Here is a 26,978-nt window from a genome sequence, read left to right on the forward strand (position 1 = left end):
CAGGATAGCCTGCCAATGCCAATGGGCGTGTGGGTGGGCCACATATTTACAAATGTAAATAAGCGTTGAGTCTTGAATAATGGCCAACATCAATGGAAGTTGTTAAATTATTACATGCCTTTTAAATGAGTTTTCAAGCCGAATGAGCTCATTCGTGTGGCTAGGCTAACACGCCTGTATGTGAGTGCTGCGCGTATCTCTTTGAACTTAGGTGTATGCGTGCGTGCTCAGCACACTACGCAGCAGAAGCAAAAAAACAAAAAAAAACACAAAAAAGGGGAATAAATAAACAAGAACGCGCATAAAGGGACATGGAAAGGGAGTGGCGTAAATTAAATTAAAATTTCATTAGCATAATTGCGTTGGCCGAGCTGCTGGAAGCGTGCGCACACGCACATACACATCCCCATCAACAGCAAATACCTGTGAATTTGTGACTACCAAAGCTTGTTAAGTAGCCATTAATTGATGATAAGCCACTGAAAAAGGAACCGAACGAAATGCATTTATGGTTTTGCATGAAAAAAAACATGAAAGCGCAACGCGAAATTTGATTTATTTATTAAAAAAGCGAAGAAATGATTTTTACTTTCGCAAATTACTTGTAATGAGATTTTAGAGCTAATTTATTTCAACTTTCATTCACTTTTTCTCTTTCTCTTTAAATTGTTTTCGTTTTTCTTCGTTTCGAAAACAAAAAACAAATCACGAATGCCTAATTGCCAATGTAGTTTCCGTGGTTTGTAATACGTTCATGTTGCATGTTCTTTCACATTTTTTTGTTGTTGCTGCAACTACTATTTATGTGGCATTGCGGTAGCCCAATTCAGTAGCTCTTGAGTTGCGATGCATTTCGAAATTGTAGATATTCCGTGCAGTTCTCACCTTCTTGCCTGCCTTTACAAGGTTTTTTCCCATTTTAATTTGGTAGCCCGTGTTACATGCCACATGCCACATGCCAAAGTAAGGCACAGGTGCTATGCAACAGCATTCGTCCACCACACACACATGTACATGCATATGTATGTATGCATGTATTTTCCAGTTCACACAATAATTTGTTAAATTGTTTAGCATTGAATAAAATTATGAATGCAACGCCCTCTTCATCACTAACACAAGCCATTCTACTCATTATTAGCATCATAAGCAACACCATCAGCTGCAACGTATTGTTTGCACATTCCAACTACAACGACTTTTCCAGCTTTTTTTTGTTCTATTTCTTTTTTATTAGCGTTTTGCATGATTTTTAGTTTTGCAATTACGTTGGCGTCTTTTAATGAAAGTTCAAGTGGCCATTGTGTTGCCACCCATTTCATTTTGACGCAAAACACTGCATTTCTTTTTGTATAATATTTTATGACTCTTTATACAGTTTTTTGAGTTTCTTATTTTATTACATGCTATTGTTTGTACGAATCCCACTTCTCTTTTTATGTGGCTCTACAATCATTTGTGGATTTTATCCGGGATCAAAAAACCTCGCCAGTTTCTTTCTCCTATGCAAAATTTCGTCACATACACTAACTGCAAGCATACGCTGTTTTTTAATTGCATACCGAACCCAAAGTGCACCCTCATCAATGTAATGAAATGAACTTTCATATAAAATAAAAACGAGCCCTCCATATGTACTTTTTTTTCTACTTATTGTATATTTACATTAAAATAATCGGACATGAATTCATAACGCCCGCGACAGTCGGTTCTTCGCAACAGAAACGACCGGCCAAGGACTGTCACTTCAGCAGCTTTCCCCATTCCCATCTATGGGGAATGTTTATGCTGCTACAACAACAACAGCAATTAAGCGCTTAGAATACGGTAAGTGTTTCTGTCTATGTTTTGACGTTCAATGATTTACAGACATTTTCTCTCGCAAACTCAATAATATTTTGCATCGCATCTGCAGATTACAGTTAGAGCGACGAAACGACTGAGGAGGAGTATACCTAGTATCTACAATTGAAATGTCTAACCTTACACACACACACACATATATATATATATATAACTTATTCAATAGCTCACTGGCGAATAAAGAAAAAAATCCACCAAGGAAAGTGCTTCGCAAATCCTGGCAGTAAACAGTTAAGCAATAAAATCAAGCTAGGAATAAATAATAGTATTTTTTTTACAGTAAATAAGAAGCAAAATAAGAGAGAGCAACATAGCCAAATGTTGAACTAAGAAATCAACTCATTTTGATTTACTATACATCAAAACTTGGAGCGTAAGTACCCACAACCACATTTCAAATAAAAATCCAATTCAAATAAAAGAAAACCCAAAAATAAACTTGTTCGATGAGTTTGCAAGCGCAAATAAATGACGTCTGCTACTAACAATACACACAGCCAGCGACTAGAGATATGAATAGACAACACCAGCGAGCAAATAAACAAGCATAGAGTGACAATTCTTTACAACCGGCGACACCCGATAGCTTCAAAGTGTACGGAGAGAGTTGAAAATCACCGGTTTCAAACGATTAGCAAAGCGTCATAGTAAAAGACAAACCACAAAACCAAATATACGTATAGAAATATGCACCCTGTAGTGAAAATAGGAAAGTCTCAAATAAGAAATAGTTCCATACCTGCCGGCGGGTCAGGACTGCATTCATCAAATTGGTCTGAGGGAGAGTAAAAGAAGAGTGGTTGTTTCGGGGTACTCGTACGTACTTATCCGAGTCTTACATGGTCGCTCATCTAGTTCGAAGGCAACAGATACGGTATTCAAAGGGTAACACAAAGTTGAGATTTTTTGTTTTTCGGCATTTAACCATTTCTTCCAAAAGAAGCATCTCATTCATTGACGCATTAGTGCATCACCATCCCACGGCAGTCGGTTCTTCATTACATCTATGAGGAATGTTTATGCTGCTACAACAACAATTATAACCATAACGACAAATTTTAGCTATTATACTTCGGCCATCATAGCCGAATGTCTATCGTTATTTTCTCCGTTCGGTGTCGGCTTAAAAGTGTAGGTCCCTCCATTTCTGGATCTACGTCAAAACGTACGCCACAAATAGAAGGAACTCGAGCAACAACTTAAAAGAAGTGTGCGCTTCAATTATTTATTTATACTATTAAACAAAAAACAAAATTATGTATCAGGTAATGCCTGAAGGAGAAATCAAGTGCACCGACAGCAAAGATTTTCAAAAGAAGGCGCTTCTTTTTGGATTGCATTTCCGCCATTTTTTATTTATTTGTTTTGTTAGTTCTGCAGATTATTCATAAAATTACTATGGATAAGCGTGAAATGAATTATTTCAAATACTTATTCCGAGCGCTGCAGTGGATCGGAATTTGCAAAGCTATTGAATATTTATTAAAAAACTGCGTTTAAAGCTGGACGGTAATCCATCATAGTTCACAAGATGTCTTTTAAAAGTCAAATTTCTAAGACAGTATCCGTAGTTGTTGTGTAGGAATAACATAATAGGTCTGTTCGCTTAAGCAAATAATTTTTAACAACTTGGTGTTCATGTATCCAAAAAACTTGCAAAGTAGGGGAAAGGGAGAGAACAAAATGGCATTTCATTTTGAGAGGAAGTTGCAGATTTTTATTGGATAAATTTTTACTTGTAAGAATTTGCAAGTGAGAAAAACAGCTGATCGCAAAGTAAAAATAAACAATATAAAATTTGCCAATTGAGTTAAACTTCTAAATTTAAATAAAAATGGTGAGTAAAAAGAGAATGTAAGTAAATATATTTAAAAAAAATGTTTAAAGTTTATTTGAAGTCATATACCAAATAGGAATCGGCCAATAATATAGAGGTATGTACTTCTGAACCACAGCCTCCAGGCACCGTTGCTGTAGTTTCCGAACTGTACTGACGTCATTCATTGTCAAATTCGAAAAAAAAATAATATAGTGTTTAGTGCGCAGTTTCATTGTTGTTGTTGTAACAGCAGAAACATTTTTTATAACTGCCAATTTCGTTCACTGTATCCCGCTAGCTGCCCTTATTCTTCCTTCAAATTTATTACTAGCCGAAAATCCAAAGATTATATGCCATTTTAATTTGATTCAAATGCTACTCTACTCAATGTATACATTTAATTTAGCCGGACACTGGTACTGGAATGGTCCAAAGTGTAACAATCTTTAAACTATAAAATTGACTGCAGGGTAGTTACGTCTGTTGAGTACGTTTATGTAATGTACCTATGTATCTCTTTCCAATTACAATAAATGTATTGTACATATGTAGGCATGACAACTACCACATACATACACATACGATATCAGTATGCAAGGTGAAGACCAAGAACAAGTGTACAGCAAGTGCGATTACAACGAGTACGCAAACGATTTGCTCTTATTCGTTGGTCGCCGTCGTGAGATTGCTGTTTGTTGGTCACTTCGTTGAGCGCTTTATTGCGAAAATGTTGTCTGTAAAAAGACAACAAGTAAAGGCCGTTTACTTTACGAACATTTGGCCCGGTTTGATGGGTGTATGTAGTGGGCGCCACATCAACTTGTTTAAAGTCGGGCAATCGCCAATAGCAGCGACCGGCCGGTTACGCATCGAAAAGCCGTTGTCTGTTATTTAGTGGTGGGCCATAAACTAGTGTATTTAACAATTTTTACTGTGGACGACCCATTGTGTGCAGTTGGAATATGTAGTCAGAAAGAGATTTAATTTTGCATGCTTCGACGAAATGCGATCAAATTTGTCAATGAGCAAATATTGATGTAAATTGAAATCACGAGTAGTAAATTGAGATATGTATAGTACATTGTGCGAGCGTGCAAGCAAAAATGAAAGTTAGTAGTAAGTTTGATGTGCTTGGAATCAAGAAAGTTTTCCATGTTTCTTCTTTTGTTGTTTTATTGGGGTGTCTGCAAAGCTCGGTAACAAATTACCGATACACGGCTTTAAATCGAATGTCTCTTATGATAAGCATCGCATTTGGTAACACTACGGCACACTTTTGAAATGTTATTTGCGGGTTCAAATAAAAAAACGGCATTATTTAACGAAAAGTTATTTTTAATTAAATATGACAGAAAATTTGGAAAATGTTTATCAAATTTTATATTTTTTACTGTGTATCTAAAATTAAAGATGCGATGGAGGCAGAAAGAAAAAAAATTGGTATTTACAGTTGCGATATGGTATGCTCGTATTCCCTCAGAAAACTTCGATATTAAGAATGGTCGACCAATTAATGAAAAAGTCAATCAAATCATGGAATAAACTTAGGAAAACCGGCACAGGAGTTGTCATGAGATGCTACGATACTGAGTTTCGAACTATTTCAAAAAAGCTTAATAGTAATAAGGGTTCGATGTGTAGGTGTTACATGAATTAACAGTGAAAGCTTTAATGGGTGAAGCTTCAAGCTGCGATATTTTGCTGAAAAAGATCCAAATTTAGTCATTTTTAAATGATAACTGGTGATGAAAATTGGACGAAGAAGATCGTGAAAGAGCTAAATCTTCTCAAAGTTTGTTATTGTTGCAGAAAGGTTGTTGTTGTTAGTGTAGCAGCAAAAACATTATCCATACATGTCCGGTAAATGCTGCTGGAATGGCAGTCCTTGGCCGGATATACTCGTGTAGTGAATGCGGGTCGTTTCAGTAACGTAGAACCGACTGTCGAGGAGAAACGTTGCAGAAAGATAATGCGTTACGATTCGAAGTGAATACTAAATTATAAGTAAATAGCGTCGAACCAAGCAACTGATTGAGCAAACGACGAAACTGAAGCGACCAGAATTTAGCAATAGAAAGGATGTCCTACTTCGGGTAATGCAAGTAAATTACCCATGTAATCGTGTCATTACATACCTTGTTAAACTATCGTTTGTGACACTGTCCATCATTACAACGCAAAGCTGTTTCGTTCTATGATTCATCGGCAAACAATCTCGAGTTTTGTTAGAAAGCTTTGACGCATTTGAAAAATAACTTACAATATAAGAATAAAATGTATTTACGCCCCTGTAGAACGTATCGAAGTAAAATTCAATGCAATAGAGTTCTGCAAAATGAGCTTGAAACAGATTTCCCCTCAAAAAAATTCAGGATTTCCAATTGAAATTTAAAAATGTCAAAGGATCAGCTATAAAAATTACCCATATTTCACGAAATAAATTTTACTGAACATCTTAACAGAACAATATAATGTTAAATAACTTCTCATACATATACATATATAATTGGCGCTTACACCCTTTTTCAGTGTTTGGCCGAGCTCCTCCTCCTATTTGTGGCGTGCGTCTTGATGTTGTTTCACAAACTGGAGGGACCTACGGTATTAAGCCGACTCCGAACAGGAGATTTCCCATTGTCTGTCGAGGGGCAACCGGAAAAACTTTTTCTTCATTTTGGTGGTTCACGTAGATTCGAATTCTCTCCGATTTCCGAATGGTAGTCACACACCAACCCATTCGGCTACGCCGGCCTCAAACATATTTATATTTAAATTGTATTTACATATACACAAACTAAACTATTTACATAAAAACTAACAAATTTACTTAGGCTGAACGAGATACACTTGTATTTGGTTATAATGTAGTAGTAGTTATTGTTGTGAATGCTGCTGAGATGACAGTTCTTGGACGGAATTAAATTCTTGGAATGTGGTCGAGATACCTTCTTCCTAAGCATAGGCACTCAAAAATTCTGAATATTACATGGCGCATGGGGGAAGGGAGAGATTCGAAGGGGCAACTGTATTAGGTACAACCATTTGTTGGAGATTAACAATTTTTCTTTGAAGGTCAAGAAGCATTCAAATAAGATTTAGAAGCTCATTAATTATTTTAATAAATATCTTACTTGCATAACAAAATAAATTGAGAAACAAAAATCGTATAAGAGAAAATATCATTACAATTACAAAGTGGGAAAAATCCTACAAAAAACGGCAACCTCAGTTAGCCGTCGCCATGATGTAATACCTATTTAGCATAAAATGTATGATAGCTGTATAAACCGCAAACACGTACATACGTGCAATCGATGAAATGTTAAAAGAACAAAATCAAGAAATGAAAATACACATAACGAAAGTAAGTACAACAAAATCAAACTTACATTGCAGGTGTATTTGTAGAAACATTTACGTCGTTTGCGTGACGTTGCTTGTTTTGTTGTTGAATGAGCAAGGAATGAATCTTGCGGAAGTCAGGAAGTGTTTTGTGCAATGTAGCGGCATATATGCACTTATATATGTTAGTACTCAAATATAACGTAAATTATTCAGTGACGTGTGGACTCTCAAATATGAAGCGCATAAATATTGATGGATACCCGAAAATATGCGCTTAACTACGTACGTGGCAAGCAAAAGAAACAAAAAAAAATGTCTATTGCACTTGGAATTGCACGATTTGGAAATAAAATTCACACAATAAAAATGGCGAAAAACAAAATGCACTAAATCAAAATCTTGCGCTCATTTCAATGGCGTTACCTCGTTGCACATTTTATAGAAATGAAAAATTGGATGTCAAACTGACAGTTCATGACAGGCAATACTTATCAAGATATTTATCCTGATGTTTATTGCTCTTCGCGAGCAGTGACTGGTCTCCAATGGCAATGCGTATATTCCGTCTGATGTAAAAACCAAGAAATAAACTTTTGCTTGCGGGCTCGGTTAGGAATAGTAAATTGGAAATCAGGCGACCATATAAGGTGATATCAGTAGAAAAGCTGATTTGTTTTGTTTTTTTGCGATATGGCAGTTTAAATGGAAAAGTTAGAAAACGGCTGAACTCCGACTTCGGCTTTGGCCCAAAAAAACAGTTCGGTTTCGGCGAAAAAAACAACACGGCCGTTCTTGGACGGAACTATTCTTAATTCTTTTTCCTTTAGAAAAAATTTAAAACAATATTTTAGATTTATTGTATATGATAGCAATACGATGTGCAGTAATAAATAAATTTTCTTATGAAATAACGAGCCATTAAATAAATTATAATTTGTCCGATCCTCAAATAATCATAAATTATATTGTATATTAAAAAAAATTCATGAAAATCACTTAATTTTCACGCGTTCACAGTGGTGTTCCCCCTTAATGCTGTTCAAAATTGTAGTGTGACAGATGGTTGTTACGCAAATTAGTGAAGAGCTGATTTGTTTATTGGAAAGTCTTCCAGTAAAAGATGGACCGCAGGCAACATATACGGGTATAAATAAGCTGCACTGATACTAAAAATAACTGTTTATTAAAAAAAGAATTGCAATTTCTCAAACTGCTCCGAAATATCAACCCATGTAATTTCAAACATGTTAGTGCAAACTATATTGCATCCAGTCTTCCTTTTTCTTCTCTTTAAAAGTTTCATTATTTTTTTTCACAATAGATATTAACCGTCATAAATTGTAACATATTTGAATACTTTAACAAGTTCACATTTTTTGATGAAAAAAGTTGCTTTAAAATATCTAACTGCTCCTCCATCAAGCGTAGCTGGTGAGCAAATATTCAATGTTACAGGCCAGACGTTTTCCTTTCATGGCCAAATGCAATTTTTCGAATAAGTAGAAGTCACAGGGAACCATATGAGGCGAATACGGTGAGTGATTGATGGTTAAAATGCGATTTCTAGTCAAATAATCAGTCACAAGAGTAGATCGAAAAGATGGTGCATTATCACGCACCTCCTTCACGGTATTCAGGGCGAATTCGACGAATGCGATGCAACAAAAACTTCAAAACGCCAAGATAGAAGATTGCATTGACGGTTTAGCCCGTTGGCACGAACTGCTTGTGGACAATCTCTTGGAATCCTAAAAACAAATGAGCATCGACTTGATTTTTAACTTCTCCAAACGCGATTTTTTGAGCGGTGTCTCGTCTGAAGGAAGTTCTCGTCTTTTCTCGCCTCTTTAATGTGGTCTTTCGAATGTTGAATTCTGAGCAATTTTTGGTCCTCAGTTAACTTGTGCGGGATGAAACGTGCACAGACCTTTCGTAAGCCCAAATAATCAGTTAAAATGCGATAAATCGATGTTTTGTGTAGATATTCAACTTCGATTCCGTGAATTTCAACGATGATTTCGGTTTATTTTTGATAAATTTTGGAACAATTTCGATGGAGTTTTCAGTGATTACTGATTTTGGGCGGCCCGTATGTTCATTGTCATTTATGTCCTCACAACCAGCGTGTCAACCACTCATGAACTGTGGCACAAGATAGACAATCATCGCCATAAACTTTTTTCATCAATTCAAAGGTATCGGTAAACGTTTTACTGATTTTAAAACAAAATTTAATATTAGCTCTTTGTTCGAAACTCATTTTTGTACCGATGACATAAACATACTGACACTTTAGACGTAATAACTTCGCTTCCACTGAACCGAAAATCACCAAGCTTTCACTGGAAGTCAGCTGGGGATGTAACTTCCAACTTATTACAAATATGGCGTCACCAAAAACATTTTTATGACGTCAGTCTTGTTTATTGTGGACTTCACCTTGTACATATACATACCTATATGGCCATATAGCTAAGTACTCGTGCAAAGAAGTTGCTCGTGCCACGTGCTGGGGTCGGCTTGGCGCTTACGATAGAACGTTTATTGATTTATACTTAATTTGAATGTGATACAACATTTTTTTATATGTATGTATGAATTAAATGCATTCTGTTTGAACACAAAATTTGTATTTAGGTAGCGGAATTGTAAAAACAAACACCATTGGCGAGTGTTTGTCGGCAATAATTCTTGTGCATTTATTTCGGGTTTTCCGGCCTTAGGAATTGTGATTATCTTTTTTTTTTGTTTTTGTCGGGACAGACTAGCAAGTGAAGCCTCAGACAACATTAAGTCCATTGCACTGCACCTGGGCCCCTTTTTAATTTTCTGATTCTCTTCATTAGTGCTGAAGTTGCTCACAATGTTTAAGGAGATTTATTAGCAATATTAAAATTCTTAAGGGGTTAGGGGTAGTCAGAATTTAATTTTAAAGTGAATCCGACAAATACTTTTCGAGTTATTCAACAATTTACAAAGGGCGTTCGGGCGCTCCGGAATCGATAGAAAAACTTTAAATGGGTTTTTCTCAAAACTATGTTTTCTGAACTGTTGAGATCACTGTAACTTAAAAACCACTTGGTATATTTCAATAAAATTTATACTGCTTTTGAAAAACATAAAGACTCGTGCCTGAACGAAGGATTTTTTTTTTTCAAAAACTTTCGATTTTTTATTAATTTTTTTTTTTTTTGAAATTTTACTAAAGTCAAGTCGAAACATGATGTGTTATTGCTATGTTTTTAATATATATTTGTAAAATAAAGCAATTGACTACCAAAAAAAATGATTGAAAATCATCATTTTTTCGGACCTCTGACTAACCTGTTTCAAATAGTTCATATATCCTGAATAGTTCTTCAAATCGGCTATTTTCTGAATATGAAAAATTAAATTTTATACAATATATTCACGTGACGCGCTTTATGTTACATTTCACTAACTCTGTATACTTCAGGCAGCTTATAGACAATTATGTGACCATTGGCGGTGCGTGACTGTATGCAAAACCGCTCTTTTTTGTAATGAAATTCATTAACTGCAATCTCAAACACTTATTTAACAGTATTAATAATTAATAGCTGTTAGGGCAACCAATTAGCAACATGTCCACATAATTAGGTGGTTTACACAAAGAATTATTCGATGTTTGCATTGTTCCCTCTTCATTTATCTGCTAAAGTAATATAGAAAAATTTGAAAAACTGTTATTTACATTTTTTTACTTTGTCATTTGCTTTGTGCTACTACACCAACTGAATAAGTAGTGAATTGCAAATAAAACTTGGCATGTAAAGTATGAACGAAATTGTTTGCAGCCAATAAAATAAAGAAAATAATCGAAGTTATAAAGACCTACACTACATAAAAAAGGGCACAAGAGAATCTTTAACAATAGTTATTGTTCGCACATGTTTTGACCAGCGGAACGTATTTATAATTTCAACCGCTAGATAATTACTTTTGAATGCAACTACAAAATAGAGCAAACAACAAAACAAACTTGAAGAAATAGAAACACGAAACAAATAATGGGATTTACGGTTGGAATTTATAATTGTGGGCTTATAATAAGTTTATAATGGAGTTAATCGCAAACGTATGTATGTATGTAATTTAAACAGAGCATGACTAACAAATTTCGAATGCAATAACAAATTGCAGAATCAACAGTTGGCTCTGCAGAAAATATAAATGTTAAAGTCAGTCTTGGTGTTGTTTTTAGGTTTGTAGTAAACTTGCATAAGGATAAATGATTGTTTGTACGAATTATGTGTTTAGAGCAGAATATTATTTATGACAATCGGGAAGGTTGTGTAATTCACTTTCAGAAATTTTCTGGCAATTACATTGAAGTTCACCCGGAAGTGGACGTTCCCATGACAGTCGGTTCTACGTAACCGGAACGACCTGGATTTATATCCGGCTAAGGACTGTCACTCTAGCAGCATTCCCCGTATGGGGATCACTCTAGCAGCATTCCTGGATCGGACAGTGTACAGACAGACAATTAACGACATTCATCGGGTGACTCCCGCATAACCTTGGCACAATTACGTTCTGGATAGTGTAGCAGGTTAAACTCCTACCTATCCAGAATCGACTCCGATATACTACACATATGTCCGTCATGTGAAGGTACCCCGCACGACACTAACCACCTTTTCACATGCCCCATCAAACCCATTCATCTAACACTCCTCTCCCTCTGCACCCAACCTGTCGAAACAGAAAGTTCCTGGCCCTACCGTTAGGTGAGCTAGACGAAGGCGACCGAGGTGATTACACTACTCTGACAGGGCAAAGTTACTGCTGCAACAACAACAACGAAGCCACATCTGACTATTCGCTCGTTTGGCCGGAGATAAAGTAGAAATCTGCAAATCGACCCCTATGGAATTTATTTGTATCGGCACTTTTGCGTCCCCAACCAACACGATAGCAAAATAATAATAACTCGTGGCAATATCAATGGGGATCCATGTCAATCATGCCTCCAATGCAGAAAATTAGATACGCAATAACATGAATATTAGAATCTTGAAAAATTGGTATGCCTTGCCTAGATAGTTCTGTACTTATTAACAAAATTCGACTAAAATTAATGTTGTTGTAGTAGCTTACAAAACTTACAACAACGGCTAAAATCAATATTCGTTTGTGCTTTGAATTGGATTTTACTAGAATTTCGCATTGAAATCCGTATCAAGCAACTATCACCACAAGGTTCATAATCAGTAGCCATAATAAGCAATTAAATTAAAATGTTTCTAAAACCAAACAAAATGTTTAAGCTTTTACTAAAGATGTATGTTTCGAATATATTTGTGAATGTAACAACAGAGCTGATGGTGAATAAAAACTACTGGCATGGAAAACTCAATAATCGGCTACCTATCTCTTTCTTGTGTATAATGGCGAGTGGAAAGGCAACCAATGGATACATCTAAACAAAATGAAGACATAGTAATTAGTGAAGGTTGAATGCCATCAAAACTGTAAACATTTAGTTATTCAAACGAAAGTAATACAGAATTACAGCATAGACTCATCGCCTATATACGTACATATAATTAATACACAAGTATATAAAACTATTAATTAAAGATAATACTTTGTATTCATATTTATTAGTATTCACAGATGCCTACAATTTAGTGTCATGACTACCAAATTGTCGTGGGTGGCCAAGCTGTCCTATTTATACTAAAGGCATTTCATCTTGTTGGAAACACCTTTCTGCGAATTATCCTTAACTAGAAACAGTCAATACAAAAAAGCGCACTTGAGGCACCTGCTGATCCGCTAGAATACGACATTGTGTAAGGCTGCAATGCATGAGGTAGGATTATAAGCGAAACCAAATATTAGTGGGAAAAGACGACTGGAGAAACTCAATCTCATCATACGTAGCTAATTAACCATCTTTCGAATCAACCCTCAGTCAGAGATCAGTTCCGTTCAGAGGCATGAATACGCACAAGACCCACACATCAATAGCCCTTTTGGGTGTCCTAGGTCAGCGAAATGCCGAGTGGACAGTGCGGACAAACATTTATGTACTCATATCCCACCAAAGACTGTAATTTTTGCAGCATCCTTCAAAAGTTTTCTTTGAATGTTTTGGCTATTAAAATACAAAATAGCACCATTTAAAATAAAGAGTTTTCCAATAACAGGTGCTATTTCGAGAGATGATTAACGATTTTTTATGGCCGGAATTGGGTGGTATTGATCTGGACAACGTTTATTTTCAACAAGACGGCGCTACGTTGCACACAAGCAACGACACCATCGATCTTTCACAGGAAAAGTCTCCGAACCATGTTATCTCTCACAATTGGCCACCTAGATCTTGTGATTTAACACCTTGTGACTTTTTTCTTTGGGGCCACGTGAAAGAGAAGGTCTACGCCAACAGCCCAGGGTCGATTCAAGACCTCAAAGATGGAATTCGTGAGGCTATCGACGACATAGGGCAGGCACTTTGCAATTCGGTTATGGAAAATTTCATGAAAAGGATATTATCCTGTCGTGTTTGTCAATTGCCCGACTTTATTTTCCACTATTAACGGCATACCTTCCTCTTTATAATGAAATAAACATCCGATCATTTATATTAAAAAAATAGCATTTTTCTTTGAATATCAAAATAACACCTCTTATTGGAAAACCCTATATATCACGTGCCGAAAAACTCACATTCCAATGATATTTATAAGTTTTCCGAACGTCTTAAATGTATGTATATCCGATCAAGGACTGTCGCTCCAGCAGCATTCCATGGGGAATGTTTATGCTGCTGCTACAACAATAACAACGTGAAGCCCAGCTGAGCAAATCAAAAGCCTACTGCAGAAAAATAATTAATTAGCCCGTACACATATGGTTGGGTGCTTGGCCAGGAAAGCCGACTCCGAAAGTGAAATGGTTTTTATAAGGTGCTTTTTCATGACAAAAATACACTAGAGGGTTTTACATTGCCTGCCAAGGGGCGACCGCTATGAGAAAACACTTTTTCTATCATTTAGCTTTTTCATGCACGCAAATTCGAACCTATGCACTCCCTAATAGTAGTCACGCACCAACACATTCGGCTACGGCGGCCGCTTACCTCAGACATCTTTGATATTACACCTTAAGAGAGAGTAAAAAAATTGTTCAAATCTTTGCTTATTTACAAACATGGATGCTTACAAAAAAAAAAATAATAATAATAGTCATTGCACTACAAGTTACAGTTTCAAAATACTGCGCTCATTATCATTTACCTGTAATTCAGCTCTATCCACATCCCATTGTGAGCGCTCCAACTCGAAGCGAGACCATTCGTGCTGTATAAAGTGCAGTATACCTGGTATGGTATATTGTGGTGTAGTTTGTTGATTGTTTTGTCCACTTGGCCCGCCGCCACTATTGGCGCTGTCGTCGCTTCCGTTGCTGCCAGTACCAATGCCTCCAGCACCCACAGCGCTATTAGCATTACCACCGGCTAGGCCACCGACACCGGCAACACCGCTCAAACTGTTGGTTCCGACACCACCAACACCGCCAACACCACCCACACCGCTACCGCCACCACCACCGCCACCCACAACGCTACTACCGCTTGCACCACCCGCACCGACGGGTTTATTATTTATACCAGTGGTCGCTCCTGAATTAGTGCCCATCGGAATGAATTTTTATGCTGGTGATTTTCGATTTTTGCTGTTTTTAATTATAATTAGTTATTAGCTTTTATCGAATTTATGCGAAGTATTGGTTTTTTTTGTTTTTTTTTTTTTACTATTGTTACCGTCGTTGCAAAGAACAGAGTTTATGAGCGACGGTTATATATAAATTTTGCGTATTTTGCTGTTTGAAGAATTAAGGTGTTGTGAGATTCAATTTAATACAATTATATGCGAAGATATCCGATGGCGTTTGTCGAATTATAATTAATTGATATTGCTTTGTTGTTGCAGTTGTTCTTTTTATATTTCGTGCAAATAACTGTTTTACACTGTCTTAAGGACGAGGCACGCGTCCTTTCGAAAATATACTAATTGTATGCACGTCTCGTATGTTTTAAAAAAATTTTGTTTCTCTCAAAATATAAATAAGTATTTCATGCCAAATTTTTTGATTTAATACTACACTGCACTACTTCTATTTTTCAAATGAGGTCAATAAATGTTTCGCACATTTGGACGTTAGGTGCTATCTACTCGGCAGTTCGAGTTTGGAATCGCACGTCTCCTTTTCTGCTCTCGTTCGGGAATGCATTCCCAGACGAAAGCAGATGCAAAAAAAAAAAAAAACAAAAAAAAATACTTTGCTGTAGGATTTGTAAAGCAATCAACGTAGCGCCACGCATTGGTGGCGAAATCATCAATGTAAATGAAGTTTTTATGTATGTAAATGTTTGATGTACATCATCATACAGACTGGACTGGTCAGCCTCGATAGCCAATTTAGTCTGCTAACACGCCAACCAGACGATGGTAAAACTTATTTAATAACCAATGTATTTAGTCATTTAATCCAGTTGAACATTGAATTCATGGGCCGCCGTTGTATGCTCCCAACCCCTACACACTAACCAAGACACAACCGTGGGTAGGACGAGAGTCTGGAGAGAAATTTATGACTTTAACCTGCTTTCACTCTTTTATTTTTTCTTTTAAACATATGCACATTTTCTTTTTAAAATATTTTCACACCATTCAACATTATTTTTCACTAAAGTGTAACAATTTAAACCGATATTGCAATTTTTTCCATTTCTCTAAGTTGAAAAATTCTTTACGCAAAAACCCTATTCTCCAGTATTCTCCCAACTAGAAGAGTGTGAAAGCAGATAAGAAAAAAAAAAAAACTAAATGAACAATAAAGAGCGAAAAACTGCCGCAAGAAAAATTGACGAAGAAAAACGAGAAGTCCCTGCCAAATAAAAAAAAAAGCCAAAAGAGGAATCACAATGGTACCACATTTCTTAAATACTTATAAGATTTGCGTGGCTCACAAGATTTCGTATTGTCTTATGACGTAAAGTTTTACACGGCTAATAAATGATTAAGAGGGCATGCAGCCACTTGTAATTGTGAAAATTCATATGCAATTAATTGGAAAAATCTATATGAAATTAATTGTGAAGATTCATACGGCTCGTAAGATAATTTTCGAATTGCTTAGAGATATTTGTAGACATTTAAACTCTGCAAAAACAACAAAATATCACCCACAATTGTCTTATTAGACATAAGTGTCAATTTGATAATTACGTTACGAAAAATATGTATGCCTCGCAAATTATATTTTACAAATGACGCCTGTAAACAAGAAATGGTTCTAATAAGAACTATTCCATTAAAATTAAAAAGGTTTGGCAATCTTTTCGAGGTAAACCAACGGCTCTCTGCTCTTTGAAATGTATGAAAATCTCTCTCTCCCTCTCACTCTTTTTAACGCTCAAAAACTATTTGACAACTTAAAGTGACCACTATATTTCTTTCGCACACCTTGGCTCTTCATTCTATGAATGACAGAACTGAACGAAGGGTGTTGCCAGCCATAGACAAAAAGTTATAGACAAAGGAACAACAGCGCAGCTACGCAACGACGAAAAATACGACTAGCGCCGAACTGATGCCGTTGCAAATCGCGTGTGGACAGTGCACTACACCTATTTCGAGTATGAAACGGAGTATAATGTTTTGTTGATTGTTTTAACGTCTAAAAGAAATCAATTTTATATCGTTTGCGAATTTCGTTCCCCCTCGGTCATTCATTGATACTTCTGTTCGTCTTTGCAGGTCAACAATGGAAGGCAATGAACTTTTTGAAACCACTTAATTTTTATCCAAAAGAGAACTTGCGTCTGCACAAATTTAAAACAATTTGAAACAATTGTACACCAAGGCTTGTCTTATCTGTACACATACACAAATTATTTATGTTTCAGACACTTAAATTTTCAATATAGGCCCATATTGACCACAAATTACACAATAGTAGTAGGTAATGGTCATATGAAAGAATTCTCCATATACTTTAATGAACGAATAGTTACTTCAACATAACTGTTGTTTTAAACAGATACAATTCGCTTATTTACTCTGCTTGGCTTAATATTAAATTTTTATTTTTTATAATTCACATCCAGTTGAGATATTCACTAAGTTAATTTATAAATATCCCGTCACTATCAGAAAATTTCCGAGGTACCGAAGAGGAAATCTCCAATTCCGTTCTTTTCTTTTTTCTTTCTCTTTTACCGAAAAAATACTCGTTCGTTTTTATACGCACTGTCTATGCACTTTTTCCCCAGCTTCGGTGACTTCGAAAGGTTTCTTTTCAAATAAGTTTTCAGTGCTGCGATGAGCAGTATAAAAAAAGTTATCTCTTGTATTTTTAAGTGATTTAATCAAAATTTCTCTATATATTTTGTGTTTATTTATTTGATAAATAAGTTTTTATGTGAAAATTACCGAGAGCAGAAAATTGTACACTTTCTCGCCCGTGTTATGGAAACTTGTCATCAGGGTTATCCATGATAGTATATTAAAAGCCTAGATGACAGGGTTGATATCAAAAGTAATATATGCAATTTATGGTAGTCATAATACTTACACTAAATACCAAGAAAATAGAAAGAAATATATTTTTATTTAAAGTAGTAGACGAATTAAAAAAGAATTGGCAATTTGATAATAGCTACCATAGAATATTTGAAAAATGGTTTGTACTTAAATGTTTGAAGGAAACGTTATTTTGAATGGAGCGGGAGTATATAGTAAAAATGGATAGACACAGAGTTGATTTTTCTTCTTATTGGTAAATTACATTTGTTGCGAGAGTCAGTTGCTGTACATTACAAGTTCAAAATTTCTATTCCAATTAGCTCACACGTGCGGTTTACCAGAAATGACTTGAATATGACGTTGGGCTGCAAACTTTTTGATAGGTATCTAATTGCCAAGGAAACAATAAAATGTATTAACATCGCTGAGCGGTGCTTGGAAGAAAAACTATATACAAGTTACACAGGCTGTGACGTCAGAAACAAAGAATAGGCGAAAGAAAGGAAAACCAAAGCATTTGGAGACTTATAATTATGCGTAATTTCACATTTTAATTTTTATTATTTTGTTTAATTTGAAAATTAATTGATTAATTCACAGACAAGTTACTTTGCGCACAAAGGTTTGCTTATTTGCTGTGCTGACGTTATAGCCGATTCGATCAAATTCGCCAAAAACAAAGTGGCAGTTTGGGGATGCGCCGCATTTGTTTTCTCTATATCGGACAACCTGACGTTCACTTTGTATAAATGGCAAATTTAGGGACAAATTGCCTGACAACTTGCCCGTATAAACCTTGAGTTAAAAAAACGCGAGTTAGATCGATAACATCGTTTATCATCACGAATCCAAGTATTACTATACTTTTACGAGCATTATAAAATTGGCTATTTTGTAAGACAAACATTCCTTATTTTCTCTATGCATTTTTAAATTTCATTACGATGTTAAAAAAAACGGAATATTTAAATTGAACATTTAATCAGTTTAAGTGGAGTTTGCCACATTCGTGTTATGGTAAGAACTTAAATGTTAGAATCAACTTTTATTGTTTAAACCCACCGGAAGACTAGAGCAATAAAAGGAATGTATAGTATTCTGATATCCATTAGTTTATTTGTTTCTTCTGAACTAACGTTTCCCTTGTAGGAAAAACGCCAATTGCACTAGTTGGAGTTGAAGTGAGTATTTATGAATGCATCTATGAAAGAATTGAAGTTTGTGCAAATATTTAAGTTCGCTACATTATTAGTTACTTTTATGTTAACAGACATTTAATTATGCATTATAAATTACATTTAGATATTACTTATATAAAAAAGTTTTCATACAAATTTTCATAAAATACGAAACATTTTTTATGTGCACTGCTTCGAGTTTCACGCCAACAATACGTGAGTGACAAAGTAATTAAAATGTTTTTACAGGAATTCTTCACACCAATCGTTCAAGCAGTTGTAACAATCAGACGCCTGTTTTGAACTCGCATTGCATACTTCCTTCATCCAATCTTTGAACAGTTCCTCATCCTTTTTCAATATCAAATACTGGCCCAGCACTGTATAAGCCTGCAAATAATGTGCATCACATTAAAACGTGCATTAAAACATTGTTAATTTATTGAAACTTGGTTTGAACAATTATCCAATTGAGCTAAGAGTTCAGCAACAGCATCACAAACCTTATCGAATCCAGCCTCAATGAGGCGTCCGCCTAGCGTCTCACCAATACCAGCCAACTCCGTCACTGATTTGTTGCCCATAGGCTCAGCAACAAAATTTCTGTATTTCTGAGATGTTCCAGCCATTTCGAGTTAGCGCTTGTGCGTTTTGGAATGTATGTAATTTATTTTTGTCGGTGACGAAATTATGCCGCGAAAAGTAGAGAAAAACAATCAAAAAGCACGCAGAATTCACAAAGCAAACTAGTAATGACGCAGAACACAAAAAAACTTCAAACCAGTGTTGCTGTTGTGGAGCAAATGGAAAGGATTGTTGTTGTACGTTTTCAATTCATAGGAAGTGTTCAGAAAGTAATATTAGTGAATTATGGGCTGCCAAACTGCATTATTTAAAGTACAAGTTTTTTTACATACAGTTTTTTATTTATAGTTTTTACTTAACTAAACAGCTTCTAGTTTAAACGAATTGTTTAATTTATAGTAGATTTCAAGTTTTAGACAAAAAAGACACAAAATGGGGTCATTCATATGAAATGGAAAAAAGCTATTTAGTACTATTTGTGCAATGTATTGTGTATTTGTGCAAAAATATATTTGAAAGAGTAGCACCAAAGCGTAAGTAAATAATAAATGTTTGTAAAATTTAATGTATAAAAATAAGTAATAATAATAATAAGTAATAAGTATTTTATGGCGAATAACAAGAATACGTGAAGTGAACTGCACTTCTGCAGAAATAGTTTGCTTGCAGGAATATATAAATCCTCGAAATTCACTTAAAATATAACAGCTCCAGATTTTCAGTCCTCAAACTTTAATCCACCAGTATACCAGACATCAGAACTAAGCTTTCTGACAATTCGATCAACAACAGATACTCCAATGTTTCTTAAGATTTTGAGTCATGAAATTATTGCAAGAGATAATCGCATTGGAGGATTAGTTATAGATTTCATTCAGATCTTTTTCAATCACTTTCAATGGGTCCCAAGTCAACTCAGCGAGCGCTGGTTTAGTGTGTAGATCGGGACGCTCGAGGGAACTTTTAAGGCTAACAAAGCACGATATTTATTTATTGATTTATTTATTAATTTAATAATTTAAGTCTATGATTACAAGAACGTTAGTGGGTATCGTCACCGGATACCGTGAGGTATCCATACGGTGAGATTTGACATTGCTGCAAGTCCTTTCTGCAGAAGCTGTCTGAAAGATGAGGTGGAATCGTGGAATCTAAATAATAGTAATAAAAAAATAATAAAAAAAAAACAAATATTAAAAACAAATAAAATAAATAAATTATAAATACAAAATCAAGTACAATAATATTCAAATACTCGAATGATGTTTTCAAGTTCTACTGGACATACTTGTAAATATTCACACATACAAAATATTATATATTCATACATTAAATAAAATGAAGTGAAAAAAATAAAGAAAATAAAAAAATATTAAAAAAATATCAAATTAAAAATATCCAAATAATATAGATATTTGTTATTTTTAAAATATAAAAAATAAAAAAATATAAAAATTATAAAAAAAATATATATATTAAAAAAAAAAATAAAATAAAATTATATTCGAATATTCGAATGATGTTTCCGAATTCTACTGGGTATGCTTGTATACATTCATACATACAAAATATTGTATATTCATACATAAAATAAAATAAAATGACATGAAGTGAAGTGAGAAAAATTCTCATAAGAGAAATAATTAAATAAGCAAAACAAAAAAATCAAAATACAAAAATATAACAAAATAAAATAATATTCGAATGTTGTTTCAAAGTTTCAAAGCTGTCTGAAGAAGATGAGGTGGAATCGTCTCAGCACCTTCTCCTCAGCGTCCAACACTCACCGGACTAAGAGTACAAGATATCTGGCTCTCACTTTTTTGCTATACCAGCGGATAGATATGTATATTCATGTATAATTGGCGTGTACACCCTGTTGCGGGTGTTTGGCCGAGCTACTCTTCCAGCGCATGGTTTTTTATGAGGAGTTTTTTCATGGCGAAAATACACACGGAGGTTTTGCCATTGCCTGGCGAGGGCCTACCGGCATTTGAACCTGTGCACTTTCGAATGATAGTTACGCATCAACTATTCGACTATGGCGACTGCGGATATAGTAGGTTTAATTATCACACATCTGGTAAATTTCATCATCAACTTAAGGGGGAAGTCTACTGTGAATTTTTCAAAAAATCGATTTTTTTTTATTAGCTTAAAAAATACTTTGAACCCTCTTAAATAAGGTACAATATGTGTTACAGCTGGCTAAATTTTTCTTCGTTGAAATTTCGACCTTTTCCCGAAGCGCTCCAAAGCGCGTACCTGCTATACTGAAACTTTAAACGCATTTTTCTCGAAACTAAGTTTTTGTATACGGTGTACACGATATCTCGAGTTCTGATAAATGAATCAGCTTAAAAATTTAATTATATATTCTCTGTAATAGTGTCTCTCGTCTGACATAGGATTTTTTTGATATCGTTATTTGTTAAATTGTTATAAACAATAGTAACATCAATTTTAGGCAAAAAAAAAGAAAAAAATTTCAAGAATTTTTTTTTCAACGCCAAAATTTTTTATCGACATAATCCTACGTCAGACGAGAGTCAATACTATGTATATGATAACAATATTTTGTTTTTTTGTTTTAGATCACCGAAACGTAAGATTTCATGTACACCGTTTAGGCACCTAAGAAAAGCGGACCTGCGCTTGCAGAAGTGCCACAGCGGCCATTTTGAATATTTTGACTTAAAATTTTTTTTTCAAAAACTTAAATATATAATAAAGATTAGAGTTTAAATAGATTTTATGTACGAGCAATATTTTGTTAGAAATAAAATCCGGAAAATAAGCCTGTTTTTTCCCTTGTCACAGTAGACTTCCCCCTTAAGGCGCCTTTCTCGTCTAGAGACATTTTTTCACGTTATCGCTCTTAAAAAAATAGAAAAATTGATTATAAAATTATAATTCTGCTACCCGCGAGAGCCACAAGTGTACTCAATGACATATTAAAGATTCAAATTAATCGGTTAAGTACTTTTTAAGAAATTACCAACGCCAACTCGGAAAAAATAGTTTTGAGAAAAACACGGTTAACGCGCTTATTACTGGACGTCGTACTGCAAATTGGTCGCGTTTTGAAGGACTGTAACGTTTAAACTACAACGAATTTCAATATAAAAATTTGCAAGTATATTTTTGGAAGTATGAACTATCGTAACATGAAAAAAAACGTTTTTTTTGAAATTCTAGACTTAAAACGGCTAATACATTTCTAATTAGCCGCCGTTCGTTCGTTATCCTCCTGTAATCCAAAATCACTTCTTCCATTTTCCGCCTGTGCGGTTCTGGTCACTCTGTGTTTCCCCTGTATGGTATCGCAATGGACGAATTTGATTTTTTGTCCGAGTGGGCTCTTGCTTGAGCACCCCAACAGCATTTATCCTAACCTAACCTAATGCATTTAAGGTCACCTCGAATTCATTCGCCTTGGTCAGCTCTCGCTTCATGGAGTATTTCTACCAGAGACGTAAATGCATTTGCATCTGGGTAGGTGTTCATTGGTCCCTTTTTTATACCAATGTACATCAGTGGGTGTTTACTTCTATTTTTTTTTATTAAAACAACGCCAGTGCTATTAAACTTTTTATCTGCTGAAGTTTGCAATTAACTATTTTGGTTTTGGACACCCGCCGTTTTAGTTGTTCAATGCATTTGCTTCTTTTTAACTAAGTTTAGTGCTTGCATTTTTTGTAATGCATTAAGTTGACAATTGATTGATGTTTGCTATCCAAAATCATGCACGAACATTTAAATGCTAAATAATCATCACAAAAATTAACGCTTTGAACTTTCATTCTTAGTGATAAGTTCCGTTTTGAAATAAAATCAGAGCGAATGAATAGAAAATGCAGGCCGACAAAGATATATTTAAGGGCTTGTAAAATTCGTACTCGAAACAGTTAGAAATCAATTTGAATGGTTAAATATGGTTCTTATTTGTATATAAAGTATGGCTTGGATTCTAGGAATTTTTCTACACCTAACTTCTTTTGGTAAGTAAGTTGTAAGAAAAGTTAGAAAGTTTTTTTATTTGTAATAATTCGCAAAATCTCAGTGTTTGCCTTCGCCCAAGTGGAGCTTAAGGATGAGGATTACAATAAGACTTGGATGTATATGCCCAATGGTGACGGAGATATGGTAGTGGCTTATCTAGTTGAACCACCAGCCGAGCACGATCGTAGTGAAATCTCCGAATTCATACAATTTGAGTATTACGACAGGTATCGTCTCCTCAAGAAATATATTAATTTTGCGCATATACAGGTATTAACCATTCTTACTTATCAGCTCCAGCCCAAATAAACCGTTAGCTACTGCGATTTCGCTTGTTGAAAAGCCCAGTACTACAGCTCATCACCGACGACGTAAGCGTGAGACCTGGGAGGAACTTGCCGATAGATTCAAGGCTGATATAAATACGAAAATACTGGTACATGGCTGGAAATCGAGCTCACGCAGCAATTCCATACAAGCCATACGCATGGCGTACACCGAACGTGGCAATGTGAATGTGTTCGCTATAAATTGGAGCGATCAGGCGGCGAATATTTACTACCTTGAGCCAGCGCGCTATACAGTGCAAGTGGGTAGGGCGGTGGCGAAATTAATTGATTTGTTGGTGGACGAGAAAGGTGCTGATCCACAGACTATCCATTTGATAGGGCATAGCCTAGGTGCGCATATAATGGGTTACGCAGGGTCATATTCTAAGTATCGGGTGGGACGCATTACAGGTAAGTGTGTAAAGAGATTAAAACAAATGAATTAAGAAAATAAAAAAAAAAAAACGATTTAAATAATTAAAAAAAAAAAAAAAAAATTTGTTAAAATATTAAAAATTAAAAAAAACTTATTTTGAAAAAAACTAAAACAAAATGAATCAAATAATTAAAAGTAAAAAAAAAATTAATTTAAAAAAATGAATAAAAAAAATTAAAATTAAAAAAAAATTATTTTAAATAATTAAAAATTAAAAAAAAAATTGAGTTAATAAAGTTAATTTTTTTTTTCAATTTTAATTATGCATAAATTAAATAATTAAAACAAAAAAAAAATATTTAAGAAAATTTAAAATTAAAAAAAAATTATTATTTTAAAAATCAAAGTTAAAAAAAATTGAATTGAAAAAATAAAATTTTTTTTAATTTTAATTATTAAATTAAAAAAAATTATTTAAGAAAATTGGAAACTACTTGCGTTACGACCAGACAAATGTGGCCATCCTACAATCTGAAACAGACAAAAACCCTTATAAGTCTTTCGAAACACGAACTAAGGCATATAATATTATATATCTTATCACCGGCCACTGCCTTTTGGGCACTCATGCACGTTGGCTCGGGGTTCCTCAAAACGACCTGCGCAGACACTGCGAGGACGAAGATGAGGAAGTATCGAGCAGGCATTCGCTGTGCAGTTATCCCGGCCTAGCCAGAAGTCGACTTGCTCTTCTAGGCTCTCCAACAATTGACAATCTTTCAATACTCTCGGACCTGAAAATCTAATCTCTCATTATCTATAATAAAAATCTCGGTTAGGTGGGGAAATCATATAATATAATAAGCTCTAGGGCAACACAACGGACCCAACTTGCGGTCTATGTGGCACTCCGATGCGGGGTCACCCTTAAACCAACCACCCATTCAAGAAAATATAAAATAAAAAATATTATTATTATAAAAATTGAATTAAAAAGATTAAATTTTTTTTCAATTTTAATTATGCATGAATTAAATAATTAAAACAAAGAAAATTATTTAAGAAAATTTAAAATTAAAAAAAAAAAGTATTATTATAAAAAATGAAAATTAAAAAAAAAAATTGAATTAAAAAAATTTTAAATTTTAAAACTAAAAATAAAAAAGAAAAAACTATAAAAAAATGAATCAAAATTACAAATTAAAATTTGTTGTTTTTTCCAATTTTAATTATCCGAGCAGGTTTGGACCCTGCGCGTCCCGCTTTTGAAGGAAATACTGGTCCAGAGAATCACCTCGATGTAACCGATGCAGAATTTGTTGATGTCATACACACTTGTGCGGGTATTTTGGGCTACAAACAACCAATAGGTTCGGTCGATTTCTATCCAAATGGAGGTGGCGCCTTTCAGCCGGGCTGTAATCAGCCGGCGCAAATATTTAGTAAGTTAATTTAGGTTAGGTTATGCTGGCTGGCTGAAGCCACGCAGAGACCATTTTGGTCCATAGCGATGCCAGATTAGAGTCCTTTTTAGTAATTTTAAAGAAAGTAAACAAAGCAAAATGAATTGGGTCTGCTTGCTTTCGCCATGTTGCTGCGGCATGCCATATCTGGGCTGACTTCTCCAATATTATATTTTGACATCATTTTAAATAATTCAATTAAATATATATATTTTTTATTCTTATTTGATAATAATTATATAATTAATTATTATTTATTTCTTCAATCCTTTTGATTTCACTTAGTTTTCTTCCATTCTCTCAATTTACATTTCCTATCAATTATTTTCTTAACAGCTGGATGCAGTCATGGCCGCTCTTGTGAATATTTCGCCGAGTCCGTTAACAGCGAAAAGGGATTCTTGGCCAGCGCTTGCAATTCCATTGTGGATGCTAATGCAATGAATTGTACTGGACACCGAATTTTAATGGGAGATCCGGTTTTGAAAAATGCACGAGGCATATATTCGGTGAAAACGGCTGATAAACCATATTTTGCACTTGGGATTGATGGATAAAAAAGTATGATTTTAATATAAAGGGAGCAAATACAAACTATGCAAATGAAAATAAAATAAAAGAAATGAAATGGAGTGAAAAAATAGTAGTAATAAAAAAAATAATAATAAAAAAAAATTTAAAAAAAAATATATATAAAAAAAAAATAAAAATAAAACAAAAATAAAATAAATAAAATATAAAATAAAACAAAATCAAGTACAATAATATTGGAATTATGTTTTCAGGTTCTACTGGATATACTTGTAAACATTCACACACACAAAATATTGTATATTCATACATAAAATAAAGTGAAGTGAAAAAAAATTAAAAAAAAGAACTAAAAATATAAAAACAAAAAAAAAAATTATCAAATTGAATAATATTCAAATATCTATTCGAATGATGTTTCAAAGTTCTATATTCCATACATACAAAGTATTGTCCATTCACACATGAAGAAAAAAAAAAATGAAATAAAGTGAAAAAATTAAAAAAAAAATTAAGTAATAAACAAAATATAAAAAATTTATTAAGAAAACATAAGATTAAAATAAAATTATATTCGAATATTCGAATGATGTTTCCGAATTCTACTGGGTATAAAGGGTTTTCCAATAACAGGTGTTACAGGTGAGTGGGTAGGGCTATCGAGAGATGATTACGATTATATATGGCGGGAATTGGATGGTATTGATCTGGACAATGTTTATTTTCAAGATGGCGCTACGTGCCACACAAGCAACGAAACCATTGATCTTTTACGGGAAAAGTTTCCGGACCGTGTTATCTCTCGAAGAGAGATGATTTAACACCTTGTTAATTTTTTCTTTGGGGCCACTTGAAAGAGAAGGTGTTCATTTGCCTGTTGTTATTTTCCACTATTAACGGCATACCTTCCTCTTTATAATGA

The 26,978-nt window shown here is 34.4% G+C and overlaps 3 protein-coding genes and 1 long non-coding RNA gene across 21 annotated transcripts in view; 2 read left to right on the forward strand and 2 right to left on the reverse strand.

Moving 5' to 3' along the window:
* LOC128864570 (striatin-3) overlaps nt 1–17,583 on the reverse strand; it is a 41,422-nt gene extending 23,839 nt beyond the window's left edge. For 2 of the 17 annotated variants that reach the window (XM_054104300.1, XM_054104314.1), the window contains exons 1-2: nt 17,318–17,436; nt 14,299–15,178 (exon numbers count right to left, since the gene is read on the reverse strand). In XM_054104300.1, coding sequence (XP_053960275.1) covers nt 14,299–14,700 — 402 coding nt within the window. In that variant the 5' untranslated portion in view covers nt 14,701–15,178; nt 17,318–17,436. The other 15 variants (XM_054104305.1, XM_054104299.1, XM_054104311.1 and 12 more) reach the window with 15 other exon arrangements.
* LOC128864575 (uncharacterized) lies at nt 17,493–18,797 on the forward strand. Of its 2 annotated transcripts, XR_008454713.1 has the most exons (4): nt 17,493–17,605; nt 17,772–17,845; nt 17,913–18,129; nt 18,193–18,797. It is a non-coding gene; the product is annotated as an uncharacterized LOC128864575 (long non-coding RNA). The 2 variants fall into 2 exon arrangements; XR_008454712.1 differs by having other exon boundaries at nt 17,493–17,845.
* LOC128864574 (barrier-to-autointegration factor) lies at nt 18,682–19,569 on the reverse strand. The gene is made up of 2 exons (XM_054104316.1): nt 19,274–19,569; nt 18,682–19,160 (listed from the first exon to the last, which is right to left on the reverse strand). The coding sequence occupies exons 1-2, from the start codon at nt 19,397–19,399 to the stop codon at nt 19,014–19,016; spliced, it is 273 nt and encodes a 90-aa protein (XP_053960291.1). The 5' UTR covers nt 19,400–19,569; the 3' UTR covers nt 18,682–19,013.
* Nucleotides 19,570–23,169: 3,600 nt separating this feature from the next.
* LOC128864573 (pancreatic triacylglycerol lipase) lies at nt 23,170–26,345 on the forward strand. The gene is made up of 5 exons (XM_054104315.1): nt 23,170–23,356; nt 23,419–23,584; nt 23,652–24,097; nt 25,304–25,504; nt 25,862–26,345. The coding sequence occupies exons 1-5, from the start codon at nt 23,314–23,316 to the stop codon at nt 26,080–26,082; spliced, it is 1,077 nt and encodes a 358-aa protein (XP_053960290.1). The 5' UTR covers nt 23,170–23,313; the 3' UTR covers nt 26,083–26,345.
* Nucleotides 26,346–26,978: the final 633 nt, after the last annotated feature.

This window comes from Anastrepha ludens, chromosome 5 (genome assembly GCF_028408465.1).
Source record: "Anastrepha ludens isolate Willacy chromosome 5, idAnaLude1.1, whole genome shotgun sequence".
Taxonomy (NCBI): domain Eukaryota; kingdom Metazoa; phylum Arthropoda; class Insecta; order Diptera; family Tephritidae; genus Anastrepha; species Anastrepha ludens.

Excerpts from the sequence above, each read along its gene's own strand:
- LOC128864574 (XM_054104316.1), bottom strand. The coding sequence starts at position 19,399 with ATGGCTGGAACATCTCAGAAATACAGAAATTTTGTTGCTGAGCCTATG. Across the intron at positions 19,161-19,273 it reads TTGAGGCTGGATTCGATAAG|GCTTATACAGTGCTGGGCCA; the intron begins GTTTGTGATGCT and ends CATTATTTGCAG.
- LOC128864573 (XM_054104315.1), top strand. The coding sequence starts at position 23,314 with ATGGCTTGGATTCTAGGAATTTTTCTACACCTAACTTCTTTTG. Across the intron at positions 24,098-25,303 it reads TCGGGTGGGACGCATTACAG|GTTTGGACCCTGCGCGTCCC; the intron begins GTAAGTGTGTAA and ends TTATCCGAGCAG. Across the intron at positions 25,505-25,861 it reads TCAGCCGGCGCAAATATTTA|CTGGATGCAGTCATGGCCGC; the intron begins GTAAGTTAATTT and ends TTTTCTTAACAG.